Below are 27,924 nucleotides of genomic sequence, written 5' to 3' on the forward strand. Positions count from 1 at the left end.
TTTCTGTGATCGCTTCAATACCATGTATCCCTCACATCTCCTGTCTGACTCCATTTACCCAAGCCTCGCAACCGGACTCCGATGAAGTGACAAACTGGACGATAAATCCCTGATGGAGGGCCCAGTTTACACATTATTACGTCACCATGTCGTAAACTCGACTTCTTCATATCATTACAGGACATTAAATATACAACATGTGTAACTAAAAGTTATAACAGACAAAACTTTGTAGCTAAACATATTTTCCATAATTTTCTTCTCTTCTACTACAGTGAAATATTCACTCCAGGTTACTGGTCATGAGTCCTTGTAAAGACATAGGCAACATATTGCCATATTCTTGGACATTTTCAGTGTTGTCCAAGTGCAGTGAGCTCAGGAATGAACTGGTGAAAAATACCACCCATTCTAACATGTTTGCATCAATGAACCTTGAACAGTGTTGTGGATGTGCATGATGATAATTCAGCTGGTTACAATATTATCTGTGTACTTAGGTGTGGAGCCCACCTTGGGCGTGTATATATGTTTTGTACCAATAAGAGTATGGATGTGTTGTTGTCGTGAATGGTGTGGCTGTCTGTTATGCGTGACTAAAAAAAGAACCAGGTGCATGCTTTTTAGGCTATGTGCTATTTCTCTGCCCTGTGGTTCTCATCACTGAGACTGTGTTCAAAGAACAGCATAGGGTTCTCAGGCAGTGTGGCACGGATCTTCTTCTTCTCCTTGAAGCGACCAGAGTGGGACACCTTAACATGGCGACCTTTAGTGGCCGACTTATCCACTATCTTCTCCAGTCTGGCACTGAATTGGTTGTCCATTGGGTCCGTGGGGAGCTGAGGGCTGTTGTGATGCTGGTTATTCCCAGCGTTATTACCATACTCTTGGGGGATCTCGTACAGAACCTTTGCCTCAGACTTCGTACGTGAGAAGGTCAGCTTCCACCAGCTAGGGTCAGCCATGGCACAAACAGAGACTGGAGGGGGGATTGACCTAGGGAGGAAAAGGGCACTTGGTTATGTCAATCAGTAACGTGGGTCTTTGTAAGAGGTTTCAAGTTGAAGTTCAAGAGACGCAAGCAGGGGGGTTCTTGTGACAATGTTGACATGTTTGTTGTAGTTGATTGCCTGACTAAATTTACTCATTCCTTACATTTCAGGGCAAAAAGGTGAAAATGATCCAGACCTTCAATATAATAGCATTCATTAGCTGACAATTATCAACTTTTATCTTGAGTGTTAAAAACACACTCCAGCTGTAACACTTGTGAACTTTTCCTGTTGAAAAACACAAGTAAACATACAGTAATGTACACACACACACACTTAATGGGGAAAACATTTTTTGGGAGCAAAATATGTTTTTTAAGACAACTGAAAATTTCAAGGAGATGGTCTGATGTGATGTCATTGCCCCCCCCCCCCCCCCCCCCCTGCTTGTGGGAACAATAGAGGAAACCTTGGAACTACAGGTCAAGTGTAAATGCAGACAAAGTTGACATTTTTGAGGTAATGATAGATTTTGGCCATATTGACTGAATATAAAGAAAACATTTAAGCAGGGATTGACATCGAAGGTTTCACTATTGCCAGGGACAAGTGAACTGAGCCTGCTTTGAGGTGGATCCATGGGGCTTAAATAAAGAAAAGGGAAAACAACCAAGAATTCCATTAGCCTAAAACGTATCTTATCTAATTCCTCCCCATTGTTTAAGATGTTTACGTGAAAGACAGAAAATGTATGGAATTCATGGCAGTCGGGCAAATTGAGCCTGCTCTCAGAATTGTTTTACTGATAACCAAAATACAAACAAATCCAGTCCTGATCTTTCTCCTTTCTCCCCTATGTGAAGGCAAATGCTTTCAAGCACATTTTCCAGATTGGCTGGTGTACTTTCTGTGTGTCTATTCTGTGTACTTATCTTATGAGTGTGTATTTATTTACCAGAGGATTCATGCTGTAAATTGTTAACTCCCTTGTTTTTTTTAACCTGGCAAGCCAGTTAAGAACATATTCCTATTTACAATGACGGCCTACCCCGGCCAAACCCTAGCCCGGACGAAGCTTGGCCAATTGTGTGCCGCCCTATGGGACTCCCAATCACAGCTGGTTGTGATATAGCCTGTAATCAAACCAGGGTCTGTAGTGACAACTCTAGCACTGAGATGCAGTGCCTTAGACCGCTGTGCCACTCGGGAGCCCTTGTTAGCAGTCTCTATCACATCACAGTGATAAAGACTAATCGAGGAGATGACTCATCTGACATCTGATACAGGCTCTCAGCTAATAGATTAACCGACGCATTGAGAGGATCTCGTGTCTCTTCCATGTGATCTGATATGAACTCAGAAAAAACCTTTCGGCTGATGAGAAAGCAACTTGTTTCCTGAATCCACTCTAGATACACCAACACAATACAAACTGCCAGGGGCGCAACTTTCACTGCATTTCTGTCACCCAGATTTATCATTGAAATGTGATACAAAACAAGGCAACTGTATGCTTTAGGACCATGCGGACACCTCCGAGTGGTCAGGTAAGCTGTTTGGAGTGTTTATCCGACTTTATTTCAAATATATATATATATATATAATTATGTCCCCCCCACTTCTAAAACCAAAGTAGCGCCCCTGCAAACTACATCCTTTTCCATTTTGGATTTGCGTGACACAAACCAATGCAAACCAATGGACGCATAAATGCAAACAAGTAGCAATTACAAGAGCACACATATTAAGCCCAGGTGTTGCGATGCTTTGTTCTCCACTGTCAGTATGAGGTGTGCCCCAGCTCTGTCACCTGGCAACCTTTTAGCCAACATCCGGTCCAGTTGAAACGCTAATAGTAATAGACTCACCCTTTTCTGATGATCATTTAAGCATGGTGTTGTAAGAATACAGGCATATCACAAATACTGTTTAGAATGTGAGCTATTTTGGGTATACCACAGTGTGATAAGTTATGGGGTTAATAGATGTATCATGTTATCTACCATTAATAGCATTAAAGCAGGTTATATTCATGTTTCCTTGAGTTGTTTGGTGCAACATACAATGGAGATGGCAAGAATGAGAAAATGCCAAGTTTCCGGTCAACCAAGCAAGTGAATGCCACAGAAACGTGCTTGTTACAGTCTATCATAGTCGAAAAATAAAGCAATATATTTATAAGTTGGGTTGGTTCTCTGGGAACTCCCTCTATAGAACATGTTAATTTGCTTAAAACGCCCATATCTATTCTGATATGGCCGTAGTCCACAATTTATAATTTAAATGCAACAAGTAACAGATTAATTTTCATTGCCCTTAGTTTGCCCAACCCCATGGCATGAAGTTTACCCCGGCAGTCTTGACAGTACAGCTTGCTGTGGGTTTGATATCACACCCATGCAAATGTACATGTGAATTACATCGCTTTCTTATCTGAAACACTTGGCATTGGCAGAGTTTGGTGCTAGGCATATGCCTATGTAGTGTAAGCAAGAAATAACAATCTGGGTCGGCGCATAGTAACGTCACTTTGTCACTGTCATGTTCAAAGTAATTGTGTTATTTCTTTGATGCAATCCTTGTTTCGAGATAGTTTTACTCTTTGAGTTAATTAGCATTTTCTAATTGCACTTATATGTGACCTGGTTGTTTACAGTCACAGACACCCAAGAAGCAGATACGGTTGCTCCCCAAGATGAGCTTTTATGGCTTTGTAGTGTTTCTAAAAAAGGTGCAGTTACCCTCCTGGCTCAGTGTTGGACTCCTGTTCTCTGCCAACTTCCTGACTAACTATGACATAATGATTTATAGGGGTTGTAAATAGTCAATTAACTGATTATTAACCCTTTATTTTCAATATATATAAATGTTTCAGAAATGGTACCTTAAAGCTAGAATCTGCAGTTGAAAAAAGTGTTTACCCCTCTTCTGTTTTGGTAAAAAGCTGAGGGATGGGCCTCAAATTCATAGACAGAGCATTGGATGCAAGAACAGACCATATCAAAATTATAGTTTTCAAGGTTTTCAGTGTTTGTTTACATTTATGAGGTTTACAACCCTTAGATTAAAAAAACATTTTGTGTTCTGATGGAATATGACTGTTGAACTAAGCTCACGAGGAATTTATAAGTTATAAATTAATGATATATACCCATTGATTCTTGAAGAATATAAGTCCAAAAACGGATGTAGCAACTAAGGATTCTAGCTAATGGCTAATGGCAAAGTGTTACCTGAAAGAGTTTAACCAGATTAGATTGATAAGTTTGACCATTATTCTACCATCTCTCTGCCATCTTCGATTTTACCTTTACAAATAGAACTCATATGACTCATTTGGGGTTCTCAGTAGGTCCTGTTTAATAAGTTACTCTGTGTTCTGCAAAGCTTCAAAGATCACAGTGAAGGAACACCATGTTCACGCTGTACACTGAGAAATCACTAATTGAGTACAAAGCCTTTCAATGATACATTGTTTGAGCTTCTGAAAGGTGGGTCCAAGGACATCTACTGTACTGTGTGCCTGAGCTTCCCTGAACACAGAGCTGGAATGTTGCAACAGTCTTGGGTTTCACTTTGGCTGCCAGGTTTCCTTAGGTTGGTTGCCATCTCTTTTCAGCTATTGCATTCCACTCCTTGTCACTCCTATCACTTGCCAAAGAGACTGGCCTATGTCTTTGGCAAATGACAGGAGTGGCAAGGAGTGGAATGTTAGCTAAAAATACTGGTAACCAAACTAAGGTTCACTGTTGACCTATAACATAGAGGTTGGGAAAGGATGCTCTGAGGGCACACTGATTTCTCACATAGCTGTGGCCCTCGTGTCTCTCCATATTTCTTGTTTATCAGTTGTGACCTATCTGGACAGTTTAAATCATAATTTTTTCTATGTCAGAAGGGCTGGCACACGGCTTGTACCCAGTTGATTTAGCATTTTTGTTTCCCACCATTTTTTGTTTTTTGGGGGAGTTTAATTAGACACTATCAACTTGATGCCACGGAAATGTAAAATGTAAGCAAATGTACTGTATCAGGATATTTTGAATTGGATTACATATAGTGAAATGCACACAATAAGAAACTGTAAAATACATAAAGGCTAAAACACATCCTCTAAAAACATAAACATAACACAAGTAACATTCCAATTATAAACATTCCTACTAGAAATAATGGTCCCTTGATGGATGTACAGTGTGCATGAATGTAATGCTTACCTTGTTGATGGAGAATTGGTCTCTGTCCTGGAGAGGGAGTGGATTTCAGATGTGAAAATGTCCAACCATATCTTAGTGCTCTCCTACTTAGAGGTTCTGCATTAATTTCTTATACTTTATTATTCTCTCTTTCTCTTCCTGTTCTCTTTTCACATTCACTCAGTTTCTCAGTCCTCCTTATGTTGACACTCAGGTGTTCCGCCACAGGTGCAGTCTCTCTCTCTCTCTCTCTGTCTCTCTCTCTCTTGCTCTCGCTCTTTCTCTCTTGCGCACACACACACAAACACACACACACCAGTGGAGGCTGGTGGGAGCAGGAGGATGGACTCATTGTAATGGCCGGAATGGTATCGATGGAGCGGAGTCAAACATGTGGTTTCCATTTGTTTGATGTGCTTGATACCGTTCCATTTATTCCATTACAGCCATTACAATGGGCCCGTCCTCCTATAGCTCCTCCAACCAGCCTCCTCTGACACACACACACACGCACACACACAAAGACAGCCAAATACAAGCAAGTAAATGTAACAACCATGTGATTTGAAGGGGACTTGTTGTCAGAATGCCCAACCCCTTTCAAGAGTACTGTTAAGTTACTGTCCCACTGGGCACACACTGGTTGAATCAATGTTGTTTCCACGTCATTTCAATGTAATTATGTTGAACCAACGTGGAATAGATGTTGAATTGACGTCTGTGCCCAGTGGGGTCTTACAGTGAACTTGAGAGGTGTGCAGCTTTCCAGTTGGTAAATTAATGCACTATTACAACCCCTCTCCTACCGCAAAACTGGATCTGTTTCCAAGTGGAATGGAATGGAAACAACTAATTTTAATTGGCCAAAGCCATGTTTTCTCATGGCTATAGCCATATCATTGGAATAATATAAAAACACTCTGACGAGTGACGTGGTAATAATTTGCCTTCACTAATGTGATTGGATCATTGGATATCCTTATGTTTGCAACAATGTTTTTCCAGTTTCCATCCCTGGGTCGCTCCTCTTTTCAGTTCGCTGCAGCTAGCGACTGGAACGAGCTGCACAAAACACTCAAACTGGACAATTTTATCTCCATCTCTTCATTCAAAGACTCAATTAGGGACACTCTTTACTGCTGAAAAGACCTCAACAAAAATAAATGTTCATTCAACTTTTGAATTAATAGCCTGTCCACAGAGGAGAAATACAATGTGTCACCATTGCTCAAAGTCAGAGGGGAAATCACAGACAAGGAATTAATTCCCAGGCCTGCTTTGCAAGTTTGAATAACATTCAACATGACTTGGGAAATATTTGCTTACAGTAAACTATGACCATATCTAGGCCACTTGGTGATGTAGATCATGTTTGGGTAGATTCATCAATGCTGGTAAGCTATTAAATAATGCATTCATTGTTTAATTCCAAAGTCCTGCATTGAGCCCATGATTGAGCCCTGATTCATTTCTGCTCAAGACAGAAATTAAACCTGAGGTACAACGCCCTCTGTTGGTAGACGTCACCCAATCCGGAACTAAAATATTTACCTATTAGAATCAGTCCTAAATATGGTACAATTCCATTGGTTTATGAGAGTTCGCTTTCCTACCATCACGTTTTTCTATTGGTCCTTCGTCTGGTAACGTGTCGTTTTGGGTGTAAATAGTGGAATAGCGGATTAACTTGAAGAAGTCGCAGAAATATAACTGCAATGTGCCAAGAATAATAAAAATCCAACAATTCCATGAACAGTTGAAGAGGCGATGGAGGTACATGTATGCATATATGTTGTTTTTCTTCAGAACAATGGTTTGAACAGCTGGTTTGAAGACTGTTCAGATTGGCCTGCATGGTCTCTAGTTACTTCTGCTGAACTGTCGATCAGTAAATATTTTTGATGAATTGCTCTCCATTATCTTGTTCTCGCAGATTAATTCGTGCACGGTAGTGTTAGTAATTTACACCAACCCGCTACTATATCTATCTATCCATATATTGATAACAAGCTATCTAGATGTCAATGTTCACAGATTGTCAAAGCACTCCTTTCCATCCATATGTGGTTGTTTATATCTAGACTTTCACTTTGACCTTTCCTATGCTACCACTGTTCACGTGATCATTTAGGAGCTACAATTCTCCTTTCTCAAATGCAGTTGTTCAAGTAACGTTATTAGGCTAACATTTAACCTCATCTTCTCAACAGAATCTTCAAAATCTTCCTATTGACATACAGACTAGTAAGCTTTTAGGTAAGATTGGATATAGTAATGAATGGGACATTTTTCTTTGGATTCTGAGTCTTTGGATTTCTGTAGTGGTACATTGACCAGCTATCCCCTGTAGACTGGCTGGTGGACCGACGACACTGCAGTCTGAAATGGCAGAGTGCTGTAATGAGCATCCGGGAGAAGATCAACGCTGCGATGCAGGACATGCCAGAGAACGAGGAGATCAAGGAGCTTCTCTCAGGGTCCTGTAAGTCCCTCACTCTCCTGACTGCTCCACAGCCACTATTCAGATAAATGCAGATGTCTGGTACTTGCCGTTGACATACCAAAATATAATAGTGCTGTCCTTTGTTATTGCAGACATCCACTACTTCCACTGCTTGAGGATAGTGGACATCCTGAGGGGGACTGAGGCCTCTTCCAAAAACATCTTTGGCAGATACTCCTCTCAGAGGATGAAGGTGAAGTGACATACAATGTCTGACAGTTGTTTTTGTCATCGTTTATCCCCCAAGTAGCCATCTACAAACCAGTGTTCTCTGTTTTGTTGCTGCAGGACTGGCAAGAAATAGTGTCCCTCTATGAGGCAGACAATGTTTACTTGGGTAAGTATGAGATGAAATAGTGGCCCACCTATGAAGCAGACTATGTTAACTTGGGTAAGTGTGAGATTAAATAGTGGCCCTCTATCCTGGTCGTGGGGATCCACAGGGTGTGCAGGCTTTTCAGCTAATCAAGGGTTGAATGATTTGTAGTTTAGTGGAATTTAGTTTTTTCGTAACACTGCGTCGGAATTAAAGCCTTAGCACCCTGTGGGTCCATGCTCAAGACCGGGATGGAGGAACACTGATGGAGGATGTATGAATTAAGATTGGAATATAGACTGGTGAGACTTGAGTGTGACTGAGTATTGACTCTTCCCTGTTGTGTGACGCAGCGGAGGTGGCCAGCTTGTTGAGCCGCACTGTGAGCTATGAGGGTCCGGCCCTGAGGAAGCAGGTAGCCAAGGCCCAGCAGCTTCAGCAGGAGTTGAGCCGGAGAGAGACTGAGTGCCAGAGCTCTGCTGCGGACCTGAGGGAGCGCTTCTACGCAGGCTGCAAGCAGTACGGCATCATGGTGAGGACACACAGAGTGAAACGCTGTGGTATGCATGTGGTGAAAACAGAGGTACAGCATATGCACAGTGTTACGCTGATGCATAGGTACACTGATCCATACCTCAAGGCAAGGGTACAGTGTGATATTCTGTATTTAAAATGGTACACTTTCCCTGTGCCTGGCTGAAACAATTTATTTCTCTCCCAGGGGGAAAATGTGGCTCGGGAGCTGCAGGCTCTAGTGAAGGATCTACCAACGACTCTTGGGGAAGTGGGGAGGGACACAGCCAAGCTAGAGGAGCAAATCCAACTTTACACAGCCTTCACAAACTTTCTCTGCGACTGGTGAGTGTGAAATCCCTTCCAGGTTCTGTGGAAAACACAGGGCCTTGCTAGGTACGTCTTTTTGAATGGCATCAGTTGTTGAGTAAGAGTGTGTCGTCCTGCCGCAGGGATGAGCCAGTGCTGCCCATGCTGACTTTCTCCCAAAAGAGAGGTAACCCCACGTTCTATGAGTGGCGAACTGGAAAAGCACCAGCTGTCATCGAGAGGCCTGTAATGGAGGAGGCGCCCCCTGATACGGTCACAGAGGAAACGGTTTGTTGATCTTACACAATCTCTATCATTATAAGTTGGTCTAAAAGATGAGAGTGTCCGGGCTGCATCTTGAAACTAGTGTGAAATACTTTTAGGGCATTTGAAAATATCCTCTTAACTTTAAATTCACACACAATTCATCGTTATAGTAAGACGTCATGCTGACGGTGTGTGTCTGTATCTCTATGTCCATTCAGATTGACTGGGGTGACCTGGGGTGTGGGACAGGGGCAGAAGGGACACAGGATGTCATCACGGTGGAGGATGGAGGAGTGGACTGGGGCATCAGCCTGGAGCCTGGCTCTGAGGTAAGAGTTAATCTTACTTTCTATTTTCTTACTTACTTTCTAATCCTTTTTGTGGCTTGAGGCACATAAGGCATCCATAAGATGCCTTTTATCTCTTCATGTGTTTTTGTTCCCCATAGGGCACAGATGCAGGTGTCATTGATTGGGGAGAGAGTGAAACCCCTATAGAAATTGAGATCTTAGATATGGGCACGGATTGTGAGTATTCTTACCTTTTTATACCTGTAGCTGTAGACAAACAAAAACAAGTTTAATAAATTCTACTGCGCAATGTATCTTACGCATGGTAGCAGCACATTAAGAATATGAAATGTGACCATAAACTATGGTCGTGTGACCAGGTCCTGATGGTGTGGCCAGGGGGGAGGATGCTCTGTCTATATTGGAGACCCCACAGACCCGCAGCCAGTACATCGACGAGCTGATGGAGGTAGGTAACCATCCGGCTCTAATGCACAACCCTCTGGTGTTGTATGACAACTCTATGGAAAGATTTTGACAAGCCAGTCTCACTGTAATTGTGCATTTATCAGATTATGCTTTGAAATGCGTGGTATTGAAGTGCGTAGTATTACCTTTTTCCGTCGTAAGATTGCAATGTACGAGTTGCTCTTAGCGCACCATTGTTTACTAACTGGAGATGAGAGCGCAGACTGAGCCAGTGTGGTTGTGTGTTGGACAGTTGGAGGTATTCCTGACCCAGCGGCTGAGTGAGATGGGAGAGGAGGGCAATGTGGTGGCCATGTGTCAGTTCCAGCTGGCCCCCTCCATCATCCAGGGGCAGACCTGCCAGCGCATCCAGGAGATGCTGGCTGAGGTGCGCCACCTGTTGCAACGGCTGACCAACCTACGGATGCAGCACCTCTTCATGATACAGGCCTCGCCACGGTGAGTCTTCGCCACAACACTACAACTGTCAGCTTCATCAGTAGTCATCTCTATCATCTTCTCAGACCTCTACAACAACCAGTATTGCCATTAGCTGGTTCCTTGTAAAGGGTATTCAGGGGAACTCCCCATGCTGAGGCGGTGTGTGTGTCCCAGGTACGTGGAGCGTGTCTCAGAGGTCCTGAGGCAGAAGCTGAAGCAGGCAGACATCCTCGTGCTGAAGCGGGCCACACTGGCCGAGAAGAGACAGGAAGCTCTGGAAGAGCAGGCCACCCTGGAGCCCCGCATTGACCTCCTGGCTCAGCGCACCCACCAACTCCACAAACTGGTACTGTCCATCTGTCTCTCTCTCGTATGTTTCTGTCTGGTAGATTACAATGACGACAGGCAAGTGTGGGACCCACCTGACCTGTGACTTACTTGTGTTGTGTTTTACAGATCGAAGCGGACATTTCAAAACGCTACAACAACCGCCCTGTCAACCTAATGGGAGTCAATGTGTAGCTGTTGTAGTTCACCCAGATTTGTATCATCGTCGTAGCTCCCTAGGAAAAAATAAATGTTTGATTTGATGTAAAGGTGTGTTGTTATGAATACTTTTTTCATTATCTGCTGTAAACAACTCTTCAAATAATATACTGACATTGTTGTACCTGTTTTTAAACCGCTCCGAATGTTGCTAGGCAATATAGATAGTAGATGTGAAACAGAAATAAGAACAAGGTCGGGAGTGAGTATACACATTCTGCACTTGAATGAGACGCACAATGTCAACTCCCCCTACCGTTACACAATTCTTGATCTAAACCTCAGCCTTCTCCTTGAGCTCTTTGTTACTGCAGCCTAAGATTCTAACATGTTGGTATCTGCTTTTCACCCCTGGGCAGCTAGCTGCATAATCACACTCCCAAAGCTCATGATGATCGCAAGATTGAGAGGCTAATGGCCAGTATAATTGAATCTCAACAGATGGATAAAAGGGAGGGAAAGGAGAGTAGATGGTTTACATGGGACTAATAACACATTATTCTGTGAAGCTGCCTTAGAGGGGTTTCTTTTGATATCACACAGACAAAGAAAACCACTTATGGATAACGCTGAGGCTGAGTCATTATTGTTGAAATGATCTGCACTGTATCCCAATATCGATGCATGTTATTGTCATGCAAATACCCTAGATGATGATGGTGGTGATAAGCAGGGTGTACAGTTCCCCAGAAAAATCCAATGGAGATGAGAATTTAACATTTATCAAACCAATCCAACATTAGAACAATATCTCAATTTCATGGAAATATGTTAGAAGTTTCTCATTAGTTAGCTAGTCAAGTTTGATTATTTTATAGAAATCAATTTTAATCCGCCTCCAAAACAATGTTAAGGACCCTGGGACTGAAAACCTCCCGCTGCAACTGGATGCTGGACTTCCTGACGGGCCGCCCCCAGGTGATGACGGTAGGAAATAACGTATCCTCCACGTGGCCACGCACGACTCCACGCAACACCTCTTCCCCCTCTGGAGGCTGAAAAGATTTGGCATCTACAGCTGTACCATTGAGAACATATTGACTGACTGCATCATCACTTGGTAAGGCAACTGCTTGGCATCTGACCGCAAGGCACGACAGAGGGTAGTGTGTGCTGCCCATTACATCACTGGGGTCGAGCTCCCTGCCTTCTATTTTTGTTCAGCATAGTTAGTCCGTGTAGCTATTTGGCTATCTGCATTGGCCCTTTTTCCACAAGCTTTTTTCGACTCCTCACACGCTGCTGCTGTTTATTATCTATCCTGTTGCCTAGTTACATTATTCCTAGTTATATGTACATACCTCAGTTTTCTCATACCCCTGCACACCGACTCGGTACTGTCTTGGTGTGCTTGGACCATGTTAGTTTGTTGGTGATGTGGACACCAAGGAACTTGAAGCTCTCAACCTGCTCCACTGCAGCCCCGTCGATGAGAATGGGGGCGTGCTCGGTCCTCTTTTTCCTGTAGTCCACAATCATCTCCTTTGTCTTGATCACGTTGAGGGAGAGGTTGTTGTCCTGGCACCACACGGCCAGGTCTCTTACCTCCTCTCTATTGGCTGTCTTGTCGGTGGTCAGGCCTACCACTGTTGTGTCATCTTCAAACTTAATGCTGGTGTTGGAGTCGTGCCTGGCCGTGCAGTCATGAGTGAACAAGGAGTAGAGGAGGGGACTGAGCACGCACCCCTGAGGGGCCCCTGTGTTGAGGATCAGCGTGGCGGATGTGTTGCTACCTACCCTTACCGCTTGGGGGCGGCCCGTCAGGAAGGGTAGGTAGGCTAGGGTTTCTGAGATAATGGTGTTGATGTGAGCCACGACCAGCCTTTTCGAAGCACTTCATGGCTACAGAAGTGAGTGCTACGGGTCGGTAGTCGTTTAGGCAGGTTACCTTAGCGTTCTTGGGCACAGGCACTATGGTGGTCTGCTTAAAACATGTTGGTATTACAGACTCGGACAGGGAGAGGTTGAAAATGTAATTGAAGCCAGTTGGTCAGCGCATGCCCGCAGTACACATCCTGGTAATCCGTTTGGCCCTGTGGCCTTGCCAATGTTGACCGGTTTAAAGGTCTTACTCACATCGGCTGCAAAGAGCGCAATCACACAGTCTTCCAGAACAGCTGGTGCTCTCATGCATGTTTCAGTGTTATTTGCCTCGAAGCGAGCATAGAAGTTGTTTAGCTCGTCTGGTAGGCTCGTGTCACTGGGCAACTCTCGGCTGTGCTTCCCTTTGTAGTCTATAATGGTTTGCAAGCCCTACCACATCCGACAAGCGTCAGAGCCGGTGTGGTACGATTCGATCTTAATCCTGTATTGACGCTTTGGCTGTTTGATGGTTCGTCTGAGGGCATAGCAGGATTTCTTATAAGCTTCCGAGTCCCACTCCTTGAAAGCGGCATTTCTAGTCTTTAGCTCAGTGCAGATGTTGCCTGTAATCCATGGCTTCTGGTTGGGGTATGTACAGTGGGGCAAAAAAGTATTTAGTCAGCCACCAATTGTGCAAGTTCTCCCACTTAAAAAGATGAGAGAGGCCTGTAATTTTCATCATAGGTGCAATTCAACTATGACAGACAAAATGAGGAAAAAAAATCCAGAAAATCACATTGTAGGATTTTTAATGAATTTATTTGCAAATTATGGTGGAAAATAAGTATTTGGTCAATAACAAAAGTTTATCTCAATACTTTGTTATATACCCTTTGTTGGCAATGACAGAGGTCAAACGTTTTCTGTAAGTCTTCACAAGGTTTTCACACACTGTTGCTGGTATTTTGGCCCATTCCTCCATGCAGATCTCCTCTAGAGCAGTGATGTTTGGGGCTGTTGCTGGGCAACACGGACTTTCAACTCCCTCCAAAGATTTTCTATGGGGGTTGAGATCTGGAGACTGGCTAGGCCACTCCAGCTCATTTAATGCTTTCTTAGTGCCAGCCTCTGACGGTGGTGGTATGTAAAACAGCTACGAAAAATACAGATAAACTCTCTAGGTAGGTAGTGTGGTCCACAGTTTATCATGAGATAATCTACCTCAGGCGAGCAATAGCTCGAGACTTCCTTAGATATCGTGCACCAGCTGCTATTTACAAAAATACATAGTCCGCCGCCCCTTGTCTTACCAGAAGCCGCTGTTCTATCCTGCCGGTGCAGCGTATAACCAGCTAGCAGTATGTTGATAGTGTCGTCGTTCAGCCACATCTCCATAAAGCATAAGATATTACAGTTTTGAATGTCCCGTTGGTAGTTTAATCTTCCGCGTAGGTCATCTATTTTATTGTCCAAAGATTTCACGTTTGCTAGCAGAATGGAAGGAAGTGGGGGTTTATTCGATCGCCTACAAATTCTCAGAAGGCAGCCCGCCCTTCGGCCCTTTTTTCTCCGCCTCCTCTTCATGCAAATCATGGGGATCTGGGCCTGTTCCCAAGAAAGCAGTATATCGTTTGCATCGGCCTCGACAGACTCGTTAAAGGAAAAAAATGATTTTGCCAGCCCGTGTTGAGTAATCGCAGTCCTGATGTCCAGAAGTTGTTTTCGTCATAAGAGACGGTAGCGGCAACATTATGTACAAAATAAGTTTAAAAAATAAGTTACAAACAACACAAATAAACAAACAAAAAAACACAATCGGTTGGGGGCAAGTAAAACGTTTGCCTTCTTCTCCGGTGCCATCTTACAAACCGTGAAGAGGGCACGACAAAACCTATTCCCCCTCAGAAGACTGAAAAGATTTGGCATGGGTCCTCAGATCCTCAAAAGGTTCTACAGCTGCACCTTCGAGAGCATCCTGACTGGTTGCATCACTGCTCGGCCTCTGACCGCAAGGTACTACAGAGGGTAGTGCGAACGGCCCAATACCTCACTGGGGCCAAGCTTCCTGCCATCCAGGACCTCTATACCAGGCGGTGTCAGAGGAAGGCCCTAAAAATTGTCAAAGAGTCCAGCCACCCTAGTCATAGACTGTTCTCTCTGCTACCGCACGGCAAGCGGTACCGGAGCGCCAAGTCTAGGTCCAAGAGGCTTCTAAACAGCTTTTACCCCAAGCCATAAAAACACCTAATCAAATGACTACCCAGACTATTTGCATTGTCCCCCCACACTTTCACAGCGCTGCTACTCTCTATTATCATCTATGCATAATCACTTTAATAACTCCACCTACATGTACATATTATCTCAACTAACCGGTGCCCCGCACATTAACTCTGTACCGGTACCCCCTGTATATAGTCTCGCTATTGTTATTTTACTGCTGCTCTTAAATTACTTGTTACTTTTATTTCTTATTCTTATCTGTATTGTTTTTTAAACTGCATTGTTGCTTAGGGGCTCGTAAGTAAGCATTTCACTGTAGTCTATACCTATTGTATTCGATGCATGTGACTAATAAAATTAGATTTGATTTACTGGTACCCCATGTATATAGCAAAGTTATCGTGTGTATATTATTACCTTCATTATTACGTGTTAGGACTTTTCTATTGATCTTTTCTTTCTCTCTGCATTGTTGGGAAGGGCCCATAAGCATTTCACTGTTAGTCTACACCTGTTGTTTACTTAGCATGTGACAAATAACATCTGATTTGATTTGAATGTATTATAAGCATACTGATAATTCTAGCAGTGGAGTGGACAAATGTTGGGCCTTTGTAGCCAAAAAGACTAGGGTTGCCAAGGCAACTGGCCCAGTGTCCCCTGCTGTTGTCACTCTTGGTCATTGATCGCCTCTCATCTCACCAGCTCTCTCTGCTGGCATTGTCTGTGCACATACATACCCTCTTTAAAATATACTAAATATATTTTCTTATGTATTTTATTGATGATGCAGTATAATGGAAAAACTGCAAATTGCCAGATACCTATTTTGTTCAATCCAGTCATTTATCAGGTTGTCATTGCAAAAAAAAAACATTAACACATCATGGGGCTCATCATACAGTTCATTTTCAAAGGCATTGAGAATATGCTAACACTTGTTCAGCATTGATTTTGCAAATGAATATCTTAAAAATACAAAATTCAAAAACAATTGGCATTTATTTCTAATCGGGACATAAAGTTCACATATGCTACAGTATTATGCTTTATCTAGATCTACAGCAACCAGAGGTCAGGGTGAATGCAAAGTTTGAATTCATGTTTGACTGAACTGAGGACAAACTTGCATTCTGCATGATCACCTATTCAAATCTCAACCTCTCCCAAACGTCAGCAGTCGAACATGGTTCATTGAAGTAAAAAAAAAAAAAAAAAAAGTAAAATATTACCTCCATGCATTTGTCAATTATCCATAATCAGATATATCACCTTTGATCCTCGACAAAATCCATGTTAACAATACTTGTTCTGGGGCAGGGGAGGTCAAAGCTGGAATCCATATTACCCAACAGTGGAGGCTTCTTCCTCAGCCTCTTCGCCTCGTTCTGCAGTTTCTGCCGGATATACCCTTTAATTTCCGCATCTGTCTTTCCAGGAAAAAAATACTGAACTGTCCCTGTGGAAATAGTCACATGAAATGTACATTTGCATGCGGAACTCCCTTAAACAGAAATGATTACAGTTGTGCATAACACGTGTTTTTTCTCTCATGTACGTCAATTCATAGAGGTGGTTGAAGGTTAGAAAACTAGGTCAGGAACAGTTAGGAAACAGTGACAATACAGTTATTATGCAAGTCAAAACCAAAGGCTACAACGATTGTAGATATTTATTTAAGACATTCCAACTATCTTTTTCAAACAATAATCAAATAAACATTAGCCTAATAATGCATTTTGCACTGAACCTCAGTGTTCTGTAATGTCTTTATTATGTCTCCCAATAAGGTATGTTGAGGGAAAGGCTGCTCACTCAGTATGGCCTGGACCTCCTCAGTAGGGAGAGCAGGTTTGGTCTGAGACCTCTTGTTGTACACCAGCCCTGAGATGGAGTGGGAGGCTAGGCAGTCCCTCTCATACAGCTCTCGCAACAGGTCATTGGTCAGTTTCTGAGCTGTAGTGCCAGCGTTGCACCGTTCCAACAGCTCTGGGGTAATGAACTGAGGACAAAATAAGATGTGTATATATAAGACTTGGAGACTGACAACCAGTTCACAAGAGGCAGGGTGTGGGTGTAGGTCAAGTTTTTTTTTTTTTTACACCAAACATTCCAATGGGAAGATGAAAATAAGTGTTATTTCTGGTAGGTCCAGCCCAGGTAGTACCTCATCCATTTATTTAAATGTTGTATCCCATTTCGTGCCTGTTGAACATGACCCAAAAATTTGTGTAGTGGTTTATCTGTACCTCAGTGAAGAGTCCATCCCTATGGTGCCTGTGTAGTTTCTGGGGTAAGGCCCCTTGTTTCTCCCACTGCCCATTCATCCCAGTTGGGCAGGCCAGTAAATCTGGGGTCATGGCATCTCCATTGACAAGTCCTACAGTTAGGCTAGGACGTGATGCTTGGACAGACGTCTTGCTGTCCTCATTCGACCACCTCTGGGTCTTTTCTATCAGGGCTTTAAGGTTTCTGGACAGCTCTCCACAGGCTGTCGAGTCATCCACACAAAATGTCCTAAACATTTAACTTCACTCTGGATCAAATGTGTAAAGTTTCAAGAGGATTTCATTCATTCATTTTAATCTCCTCACCTGTAAGGCACTGAATTTGATATTTCAAGCTTTCCATCTCTCTTTGCATGCAAATCACCATAGGAATGAGTTTCATCTTTGAGTATGACCGCAGAAACTCTGACTCCTGCAATGACAATGCAAAATCAGAATTGGATGTTGGGTATTGGAAGGAATGTTCAAGATAACATCACAAATTGTCCACACCTGTACAGAAGGAGTGGGTTGTGTGTGTGTACAGGCATACCTCTGAATTGGAATTGCTGTCCCTCAGGTGATACAAGTTAGCATTGCCCAGCTCAAAAGCCTGTAAAAAATAGGATTTCAAAGTTTGTATACAGTTATCATCCAAAGTTGTAACTATTTTATTACCATTACGAACTTTCTCTGAAATAAGACATTGACAAGTAACTTTCATAGCCTATTTCATGAGATACCCTTAATAACAGGACAACATAAAAAATGACTGCTTTGAAGTTGTGACATAAAGTAACAAAACATATAAATGCACACGACACACAGTCCAAAAAAGAGCTGCCTTTTGTTCAATGGAGAAGCAGTTCCTTTAGTACCAACCCCGTTGTTCTCCATGCTTGCACCCCAAGCCTAGTGTCCATTGGTCAAATCACAGCTAACAACAACACATGCCATTCTTGGTGGTGCATTTATTATAGAATAGACATGTTTTAAGATATACAGTATGTAACTGTATAAGTAACAAACCCTTATCCACTTCTGGAAGCCGGCTGAGGATGAAGCATTTTCGTCGACTTTCTCTTGATCAAGATACATCTGTTTTCTTCTTTTCTGCACCCCATGCTGTTAGACAGTTATGGCATGATTAAGTTAAAACGCGTTTATTCAAACTCACAGCAGTTGTTGATATTTTAAGATCAAAACATTTTATGGCAATAGGCTACTCTTACAAAGCTTACATCTACTTTTTGAGCCCCGTCTTCATCTCCTTCACTTTCGGACTCGTTTCGCCTTTGATTTCCTTCTCATATTTCTATTCCATTAATTGCCTTGCAGAAAAACTGTGCCCAGCATACTGCACGTGTTCAAAATATTGGGGAATACTGTGAAAGTGTCCTGGGTAAACGGAGGAGGGTAACGCAGGAGGGGACGCTTGCTGTCGTTCTTCTACTCCAGAACCATCGTGCGAAGACATCCCCTTTGATGCCCAATCCCCATACTGAGAATCGCCTAAACAGAGAGAGGGAGTGAGGATTTTATACACTGAGGCGTAACGTGGCACTGTTACGTTGTAGCCGTGAATGATTCGATAATGATTTGTATCCCTCTCAAAGTTACATTGTACCTTTTACTACCTAGTACGTCACTTTGGGGTGATGATAATCAGAAAATTACTTTTAATTTTACCAATAAGAATTGGAAGAGTATTTTCATTCCTTTTTATTTCTATTATAATTATTGACACTATCAAAGCATACTTTTTATGATGCATGCATGCATTGCATTAAACAGTCAAGGCAATACTTTTGTTAAGAGATGATATGCTTGTGTGGTGATGTAACTGAGAAATTCGTCACAGTTTCAGTTAATTTGCTACAAATTGATAGTTCATAAACATATTTTCTTGAAAAGAAGATGCATTCTTTGAAATACTGGTCGATTGATAGTTTAGAAAAAGACCATTACATTCACAGAAAAGACTAAGAGAAGTATGTATTCATAGTGTATTACAATGGCTTTACTGTATGTGCCACAAAATACAAAGAGCATATATGCTCTCCAAAAATAGATTTAATGACACATCATGATGCACTTGAGTAATGTCTACAAGCCAAATTGAAGTTGATAACTGTGATAAAAATAATATTTTTCAACAACTTTTTGTCCACATCCTGGATATGTATCAATCCAATCTTAATTAAACTTTAATAAATTGTCAAAAAAGGTTAATTAAACAGTGGATGTTTTGCCTGCTTAAATGTGCTCTCTTGCCATCTGGTGGCATCCATCCATCATGATCACTCACAAAAATCCATTATCCTTTACTCAAATACCGATTTTGTCTCTGTGGAAATTAACTGGCGGTCTCTTTGAGTAACAAAACCTATGAAAGTATGATTTATCCCAATACACTTCATAAATTGGAGATGGTGTGGAGATGAAGATTAGGTTATTCAACCAAATGGACACTCCTGGACTGCTCTTCCTGTTCCACTACCTAGCTGTTGGGTTAACCCCTACCTGTCACACCCTGATCTGTTTCACCTGTCTTTGTGCTTGTCTCCACCCTCCTCCAGGTGTCGCCATCTTCCACATTATCCCCAGTGTACTTATACCTGTGTTCTCTGTTTGTCTGTTGCCAGTTCGTTTTGTTTCGTCTAGCCTTCCAGCGTTTTTCCCATGTTCCTGTCTTGCTCTAGTTCCTGTTTTCTAGCTATCCCGGGTTTTGACCATTCTGCTGTCCTGACCCTGAGCCTGCCTGCCGTTCTGTACCTTGTCACACCACCCTGGATTACTGGCCTCTGCCTGCCTGCCATTCTGTACATTTCGGACTCTGCTCTGGACTACTGACCTCTGCCTGCCCTTGACCTGTCGTTTGCCTGCCCCCTGTTTCTGTAATAAACTTTTGTTACTTCGAAACTGTCTGCATCTGGGTCTTCTCCTGAGCCTTGATACTACCAAAGTTATGTTATGCACTGCCTACCTCAGACTCTGAGTCTAAGTGTTTCGCAGAACTTGGGATGGGGCACTCAGAGTGATAGTTGGACATGATAGCAGGATACATGGCAGACACTGTAAAGACATACAGACAGTAGAGTTAGAAACATGTATTTACGTGTCACTCCACAATGATACAATAATACAAAATGCAGATTTTACAAAAAACAGTCATAGTCAAACATGTTACAGACGTCATCTATATTGCATTACGACATCTGCGGTCATGTCTGGCTCAGTTGGTAGAGCATGGCGCTTGCATCGCCAGGGTTGTTGGTTCGATTCTCACGGGGGACCGTAGGAGTTACTGACAGAACCATGATGTACCACTAGCCACTTTAAACAATGCCACTTAATGTAATGTTTACATACCCTACATTACTCATCTCATATGCATATGTATATACTGTACTCTATATCATCTACTGCATCTTGCCATCTTTATGTAATACATGTATCACTAGCCACTTTAAACTATGCCACTTTATGTTTACATACCCTACATTACTCATCTCATATGTATATACTGTATTCTATACCATCTACTGCATCTTGCCTATGCCGTTCTGTACCATCACTCATTCATATATCTTTATGTACATATTCTTTATCCCTTTACACTTGTGTGTATAAGGTAGTAGTTGTGGAATTGTTAGGTTAGATTACTTGTTGGTTATTACTGCATTGTCGGAACTAGAAGCACAAGCATTTCGCTACACTCGCATTAACATCTGCTAACCATGTGTATGTGACAAATATAATTTGATTTGATTTGATTTGACTGTTCATTCTCTTATAGCTCTATGCTCACTCTACCTAGTAGTATGTAGACTTTGTTTAAATTCCGCTGTCTGTATTATGTCTCTAAATGTTGTCTACCACTAGCAGCAACATACAGGTATCACCAAGTAAAATTCTGAGTTGTGTGTAAATGTACTTGACAAATAAATGGTGCTTCTGATTCAGATAATGGAAAACCTCTAGGGGTAAACCTACCCTATGCAGATATACCATGGAATTATTAACACAGATTATAGGAACAAGTGTGTATTTAGGCCTACACACAAAAGCTCACACAAGAATTTGTCCCTATGACGTGGTCTCTGTGGGAAAAGCTGTGATATAACGTGTAATGAACGAGCCATATGACTATGAGCGGTGTCAGGTAGATTTGTAGTTCTGACCCTGAACAAGGCAGTTAACCCACTGTTCCTGGGCTGTCATTGTAAATAAGAATTTGTTCTTAACTAATTTGCCTAGTTAAATAAAGGTTCATTTAAAAAAAATTGCCTATGACTTGAAGTGCAAGTGAACCCTTAACCCTTAACTACAAAAATTATACGTTTCAATCAAAAGTTATATATTTCAAAGCAATTTATCAGGCATTCTTAAGAAATTATGTTGGAAGTTGTATCTCTTATCTCCTGGATCATCCAGCAGTTTGGGGATTAAAATAAGAGGACGAAAATAATAGAAAGTAAAATATAAATGTAAAGAAATAAACATGATATAAAGCACATGCTGTTACACAGGCATAATATCCTATGCATAATTGTGAAACCAGTTGTTCACTTTCTGTGTGAATTATTATATAATTAATAGGCCTAGCCCTATCCTATTTCTCAAACGAGTTTGACGTTTAGCCCACAAAAATCGACTCATTGTATAGAAAGGGCTGATCGTTGTATTCAAATTCTTTTTTAAATATATAATATGACATGAAGTTGACTTTTTTTCAGTCTAACTAAAGTTAATCATTGATTTGTGAAGCCAGGGATTAAATTCGGTGATTTTCACTGCGGTGATGAAAACATGCGCCCTAGAATATTCTACGCATGCTCTGTGGGAAGCCTTGTTTTGGCGTCAGACGCGCTGCTGCTAGCTAGAAAATTGGAAATATTGCAAGTCATGGTGGGCCATTCAATGGGGGGAAAGGGTGGATAATGACTTTGGGTAATGCTTATAACACATATGAGAGAACTCTTCTGGATTCAGATAATGGTTATAGAAGTTGGCCGACTTGTGGGCATACAGGCAAATGTATAAAATCTTCACGCGTAAGTATAAAATAGGTTTTAGCTAGCTAGCCAACTAGCTTTGTTAGCTAGCTACAGAACGTTAGATTGCGTTAGCTTGTAGCTAATTGTGCTTGTGTTTTTTAACAAGCGACTTAAAGTTAGCAGATGGATTATCTGCTTCTTGTGTCTACATTTATTTGAGTGGCAATACAAAACCTAGTTTAAAATACATTGTAACCGTTACGTTAGCTAACTAACGTTACATTTTAGCAATTTCTCTTTCCCCGTTGCTGTCACATCAACATCCCGCCCCAATCTTTTCCCATTGGCAAAAATTTGTGAGCATCCCATGTTGTGCTTGTATCCTTGTTTTGTTAATGGTTCACCAGTCTGTCTGTTGTCACTGCGCCACTTGTTGCTAGGGAGGTTGCTTGATAGCGGAAGTGAGCGCTATCAACACTTCCCACTGGAGTCTGGACGATAAATACCGTTGGATGCTAGCTATGATTTTGTTAGGTTGCCTACTTTTAAACACTATTGATGTATAAACTGATGCATCGTTTTCATTGGTATTAATTTAATGTTATTTTGTATACATCGGTAAGCTGGAGATCTTGAAAAGAAAATGGATGAGAGGGAGACTGCAAGGGATGGGTGAGAGGGAGACAGCTAGGGATGGGTGTCAGGAAGCGTAGCTACTGAACCAAGAGACCCTCCCTCTTTCACCTTCACAACTATCTATTCCTGCACTGGCCTGGGTGATCCATTTCACTTGTTCTGCATTGTCAGGTTGGCTTGTCTAATTGGTCTTCATCTTAAATTGGGGTTGAGGTACAGTGTGTCCTCTAGAGACCGTGGCCATTAAACCTTTCCGCTGGGACCCCAGTTCACAATTTAGTTGTAGTCATGAACAAGCTCCCCTGATTCACCTAGTCAAGGGTTTTATGATTAGTTGACATCTGGAATCAGGTGTGGGGTCCCCAGGGGGAGATTTGAAAACCACTGCTATAGAAAGTGGAGATGTGATGGTTTGCTGCTAAGAAGTAGTGTTCTAATTGTTCTCTCCCATAGAAATATGTGGAATGTGAGACTGTTATCTCATTTATTGCCTCTGCACTGGCAGTGCATATGATTGATTTATGCTTATGAGTTCAGTGTGCATTTTATTTGGCTATTCATGTTATTTTTATCAGTGCATTTGGTCATCTTAAATCATGTGTGGTTGACAAGCCTGTTTGTTTCAACATATAAGGCCATACTCACATTTCATTTGGCATGAACAATGTTTGATGCATTCTGCAGCTGTTATGACATATTCTTTTGACATTATGTAATGTAATATTTTTTTCTGTGACTAAGTGAAATTTGATGGTAGAACACAGGCTCAGGTTGACCTTAACTTATTTACTCAACAAATTCATTTTTTTTATTTTTATCTTGTCATTACATTTTAAAGGCATCAACACCAAGAGAAGGAGGTTTAATTTGTCCTTGATCTCTCTCTCTCTCTCTCTCTGTGCAGATATGGGAGGACTTACTAATGTGGAAGACCGAAACCTGACCTAGAAAACAGTTCAGCATTTGACTGATATTGGACTCCCATACAAGACCACAGAAACCCTCTACATTCTATTCACATCATAGGCCAACTCCAAAAGTCGCTCTTCACTTCTTTCATTCTATCATTCTATATCAGTTAATCTCAATATCAACTATTGTGGAACTCAAGTTTTCCGTTGTTTCTATTTATTTTTTACTTATTTTTTTTACTTTCACTTTTTGTTCCTTTGTAAAGAAATGCTTTACCTGAAAAAGTACTTCACAGAGGGCCTGATTCAGTTCACCATCCTCCTGAGTCTCATTGGGGTGCGGGTAGACCTGGACACCTACCTGAGCAATCAACTGCCCCCACTGCGAGAGATCATCCTAGGCCCCAGCTCGGCCTACACCCAGACGCAGTTCCACAACCTCCGCAACACGCTGGACGGGTATGGCATCCATCCCAAGAGTGTGGACCTCGACCAGTTCTTTACCACCCGCCGGCTGCTGAACCAGGTGCGCCAGCTAGATCGCCTGTCAGTGCCCAGTCCAGAACTGAGCACGTGGCTGGTGCACCGCGACCCTGAGACTGTGGTGTCCGCCGCCAGCCAGCCCAGCCCCAGCATCACCCTGGACAATGGGACCGGCCTGGAGGACGTGAACAACTCCGAAGCCCCGGCCATGAGGGGGGGCGGCGGAGCGCCTGAGTCCACCTACAATCTGAGTGGAGAGGACCGAACCCTGGGAGCTGTGGCCCCCGAGGATAGCCAGGAGCAGGGCAACAGGGAGGGCAACGCTGACCTCACCAAAGAGGTAAGAAAGCATGCAATGATCTCACCTCTACTCAGTATCACACGACTAGGGCAAGTTGAGGCATAGCACGTCTATTGTAATGTACAAGGATATATTACTAGGAGCTTACTGTATTTAGCTGTCTATCAGAGACCCATTGTATGTCTGAACCTTGATAAAACACAATTGTAATCAAATGGAAGTTATTTCTGGCATTGTGTAATCTGCATTATTATAATGTCCTTTTTCCTACATTAGAATCATCCTTTCCCCTAATAGTCACAGGACCACCACTCAAGACGCAGTGTGGTTTTGGGCCAAACACTAAGCCATTGTTAAAGCTCTAGAATGAACAGAGTCTCCCACTGGAGTGGAATCACATGCTTTTATGGTAATTAAGTGGCTACGGTTGAATCAGTGGGCTTAGCTTCAAGTTACATGATCTGAAGTTTAAATCTTATGTATATCGCCACGTGTTGACCTATCTGAGGATGAAAATATCAAAATGTAAAGCCAACCGTATCACAGCTGAAGCCATCTTTTGACTATTGCACCACAGTCAAGTAGTTCTCTCTCCTTGAAGTGCTTTTGATTTAGAATGAAGTTGTGTAAGACAAGATGGTGTACAACTCAATCAAGAGGGCTCTTTGTAGTCCTGACATCTTTCTCATCTGACATGTCTTTTTCAGGACATTGATTTGATTGACATCCTGTGGCGACAGGATATCGACCTTGGCGCAGGACGGGAAGTGTTCAACTACAGCAGCCGCCAGAAGGAGAGCGAGGCGGAGAAACCCAGCCCAGAGGAGAAGAAGGAAGGGACAGAGGCACAGGAGAGCTGGAGGAACGGAGTGAACCTTCAAGAGGCTCAGCCTGTGGATGGAGAGACAGGGGAGAGCATACCAGAGCAGGTAGCTAAGGGCACAGATTGTGTTTTTCATGATCCTGTGTCCACTGCAGTTGATAGTTAAGGGAGTGACCTCTGTGCTGTCTGCCCCTCCCCCTCAGCTCACAGGCCTTGGCTCTCAGACTTCACTGTCTCTGCAGGAATGCCTGAGGCTGCTTGAGGCCACCTTCCCTTTCGGAGAAGAATCTCCTGAGGTAAAGACTGTCTCATTTCTGTCTCAGGAGACAGAAATGTCTTCATTTAAATAAATTTAAACAAACCATGATATTACAAAAGGTAGATTGCCTTTATGGTCTATCAACATGTTTGTGAGATCATTTTTAAGGTAAACATCTGTTATCAGTTTGTAGCCCCTGTAGTCACTGCTGAGCTTGCAGTGGCCAATGAAGAAGCTCCATCCACATCTCAGGGGCTGCCACTGCCTCCTCCGTTGCCCCAGCCTGTGCCCCAGTTGGACCTGGAGCAGCAGTGGCAAGACATCATGGCTATCATGGAACTACAGGTTTGTACTTGTGCTTTAATCACAACTGGTTCTTCCAATAAATATATTTTTTTGTTATTAGATGTTCTCTAACCAGGTTTTTCCTCTTTGAAGGAAATGGAGGTTAACAACACCTCTGAGAACTCCTTCCTCAGCACTACTTCCAACAGTGCCAATACCAGTGGCAGCACAACTGAGTCAGGCTCGGTTGAAAGCTTTGTACTTACTCGTTCCTCCACCCTTATCCACCAAGATGTCAGCCTTCACCAGGCCTCCCTCCCTAGCTGCAGCCAGGATTTTCCCACGCTTTTCAATCCAGAGATTGATGGCACTAGCACCCCACGCCCTCCCTTACTTAGAATGTCCTCCAGCTCCAACTCCTCCAGCGTCAACTCTACATTCGGAGCCACCAACCTGACTGGACTCTTTCTCCCACCGCCTCTAAACAGCACCAACAACATCACTTCGACCCCAGTGTTGCCTGACCCCTTCAGCAGTCTGCTGGAGGAGTCAATGCTGGATGAGATCAGCCTGCTGGACCTGGCGATGGAGGAGGGCTTCAATCAGGCCCAGGCCTCTCAGTTGGAGGATGAACTCGACTCAGACTCAGGCCTCTCCCTGGACTCCAGTCACAGCCCGGTCTCCCCGAGCAGCTCTGAGACCTCCTGCTCCTCTGCCGCCTCCTCCTCCTCCACCTCTGCCACCTTCTCAGAGGAAGGGGCTGTGGGATACAGCACTGACTCTGAGTCAGTCACCGTGGAACCAGAAGGTGCTGTGGGGGGCTACCAACCCGAATTCAACAAGCTCTGCCGCATGAGCTATCAAGACCCTTCCCAGTTCCATGGGCTCCCTCAGCTCGACAACATCAACCACAATCACACTTACAATTTACCACTGTCTTCCTCATTAGATGAACACCCAGAGCTACCGATTCCCACTGGCAAGAAAATGGGCCGCGAGAAGCAGTCGAAGCTTCAGCCCCAACAGGACTTCCTGGACAAACAGTCGAGTCGCGACGAGCGCCGGGCTCGGGCCATGAAGATCCCCTTCTCAAATGAGAAGATCATCAATCTGCCTGTAGAGGAGTTCAACGAGCTTCTGTCCAAGCACCATCTGAGCGAGGCCCAACTGGCCCTCGTTCGCGACATTCGTAGACGTGGCAAGAACAAGATGGCGGCCCAGAACTGCCGGAAGCGCAAGCTGGATACCATCATCAACCTTGAGCAAGGGGTGCACGACATGCGTCGTGACAAAGCGCGACTTCTGAAGGAGAAGATGGAGTTTATTCGCTCCATCCGTCAGATGAAGCAGAAAGTGCAAAGCCTCTACCAGGAAGTGTTCACCCAGCTTCGGGATGAGGAAGGCCGGCCCTACCCCCCCAGCGAGTACTCGCTCCAGTATAGCGCCGACGGCAGCGTTCTGATCATGCCCCGCAACATGACAGATCAGCAGACCCGTAAGCCCGACAAGAAACAAAAGGACAAAAAGAAGTGAGGAGGAAGCTGCTGCCCTTTCTTTAATTTTGCTAAAATCACTAAGAACGATTTCTGCAGACGCAAGAGGTCTTGATGAAGGAGTTGATGAATAGCCTAGTTGTCAGCTGCAATAGTTTACGGGTCATTCATTTGTGTCGTTAGAAAAGTCAATCAATTGAATCGAACTGACAAGAAGAATGTGTGAAGTGAGCACCTTGTTTTCGAATGCCTTTGTTTCACAAGCACATTTTATACATTTGTTGGTTTTTCAAACAAAGGTTATTGGACTGTTTTCATTATGTTAGAAGTGCTATTATCTGAGCTTGTGTTTTATTAGGGTCAAAATTGTGTTTTAGCATGTACCCCTAACAAAAAAAGATAATTAGTATTCCATTTAATGTGGCAGAGATGGCTGTTTTAAAGAGAATTTGAGTACATTTGAGAGCCCCAGATCTACAGTAAAGGGTGGACAAGAACTAAGTTGCTGCAATGATGAGAATGACCTATGTTCTTATTCATCCACATAACTTTCATTGTTCTTGTCATCACTAACCTGAGAGGGGAGCCAAGTAAATTAC

At 43.0% G+C, this 27,924-nt stretch overlaps 4 protein-coding genes across 7 annotated transcripts; 2 read left to right on the plus strand and 2 right to left on the minus strand.

Annotated features, from left to right (window-relative positions):
• Nucleotides 1-57: 57 nt before the first annotated feature.
• Nucleotides 58-5,685, minus strand: LOC129844994 (proline-rich protein 15-like protein B). Its single transcript, XM_055913112.1, has 2 exons — nucleotides 5,210-5,685; nucleotides 58-996 (listed from the first exon to the last, which is right to left on the minus strand). The coding sequence occupies exon 2, from the start codon at nucleotides 963-965 to the stop codon at nucleotides 636-638; it is 330 nt and encodes a 109-aa protein (XP_055769087.1). The 5' UTR covers nucleotides 966-996; nucleotides 5,210-5,685; the 3' UTR covers nucleotides 58-635.
• Nucleotides 5,686-6,810: 1,125 nt separating this feature from the next.
• Nucleotides 6,811-10,891, plus strand: cdk5rap3 (CDK5 regulatory subunit associated protein 3). Of its 2 annotated transcripts, XM_055913124.1 has the most exons (14): nucleotides 6,812-6,961; nucleotides 7,399-7,444; nucleotides 7,539-7,670; nucleotides 7,784-7,884; nucleotides 7,980-8,028; nucleotides 8,361-8,539; nucleotides 8,729-8,865; nucleotides 8,973-9,117; nucleotides 9,315-9,425; nucleotides 9,545-9,623; nucleotides 9,767-9,855; nucleotides 10,108-10,313; nucleotides 10,470-10,641; nucleotides 10,752-10,891. In XM_055913124.1, exons 1-14 carry the CDS (start codon nucleotides 6,956-6,958, stop codon nucleotides 10,815-10,817), a joined length of 1,518 nt encoding a protein of 505 aa, XP_055769099.1. In that variant the 5' UTR covers nucleotides 6,812-6,955; the 3' UTR covers nucleotides 10,818-10,891. The 2 variants fall into 2 exon arrangements, with proteins under 2 accessions (XP_055769142.1, XP_055769099.1); XM_055913167.1 differs by lacking the exon at nucleotides 7,399-7,444 and having other exon boundaries at nucleotides 6,811-6,961; nucleotides 7,511-7,670.
• Nucleotides 10,892-15,627: 4,736 nt separating this feature from the next.
• Nucleotides 15,628-18,708, minus strand: si:ch211-194k22.8 (uncharacterized). The gene is made up of 7 exons (XM_055913275.1): nucleotides 18,376-18,708; nucleotides 18,164-18,259; nucleotides 17,688-17,747; nucleotides 17,462-17,567; nucleotides 17,117-17,358; nucleotides 16,683-16,869; nucleotides 15,628-16,326 (listed from the first exon to the last, which is right to left on the minus strand). Exons 2-7 carry the CDS (start codon nucleotides 18,230-18,232, stop codon nucleotides 16,136-16,138), a joined length of 855 nt encoding a protein of 284 aa, XP_055769250.1. The 5' UTR covers nucleotides 18,233-18,259; nucleotides 18,376-18,708; the 3' UTR covers nucleotides 15,628-16,135.
• A 3,255-nt stretch (nucleotides 18,709-21,963) lies between these two features.
• On the plus strand, nucleotides 21,964-27,432 carry nfe2l1b (nfe2 like bZIP transcription factor 1b). 3 transcript variants are annotated; one of them, XM_055913472.1, is made up of 6 exons: nucleotides 21,964-22,191; nucleotides 23,675-24,504; nucleotides 25,173-25,394; nucleotides 25,531-25,584; nucleotides 25,734-25,892; nucleotides 25,986-27,432. In XM_055913472.1, exons 2-6 carry the CDS (start codon nucleotides 23,950-23,952, stop codon nucleotides 27,363-27,365), a joined length of 2,370 nt encoding a protein of 789 aa, XP_055769447.1. In that variant the 5' UTR covers nucleotides 21,964-22,191; nucleotides 23,675-23,949; the 3' UTR covers nucleotides 27,366-27,432. The 3 variants fall into 3 exon arrangements, with proteins under 3 accessions (XP_055769447.1, XP_055769364.1, XP_055769403.1); XM_055913389.1 differs by having other exon boundaries at nucleotides 21,965-22,191; nucleotides 25,492-25,584; XM_055913428.1 differs by lacking the exon at nucleotides 21,964-22,191 and adding an exon at nucleotides 22,573-22,941 and having other exon boundaries at nucleotides 25,492-25,584.
• The last annotated feature ends 492 nt before the right edge of the window (nucleotides 27,433-27,924 follow it).

The sequence above is a fragment of the Salvelinus fontinalis genome, chromosome 1 (genome assembly GCF_029448725.1).
Source record: "Salvelinus fontinalis isolate EN_2023a chromosome 1, ASM2944872v1, whole genome shotgun sequence".
Lineage (NCBI taxonomy): Eukaryota > Metazoa > Chordata > Actinopteri > Salmoniformes > Salmonidae > Salvelinus > Salvelinus fontinalis.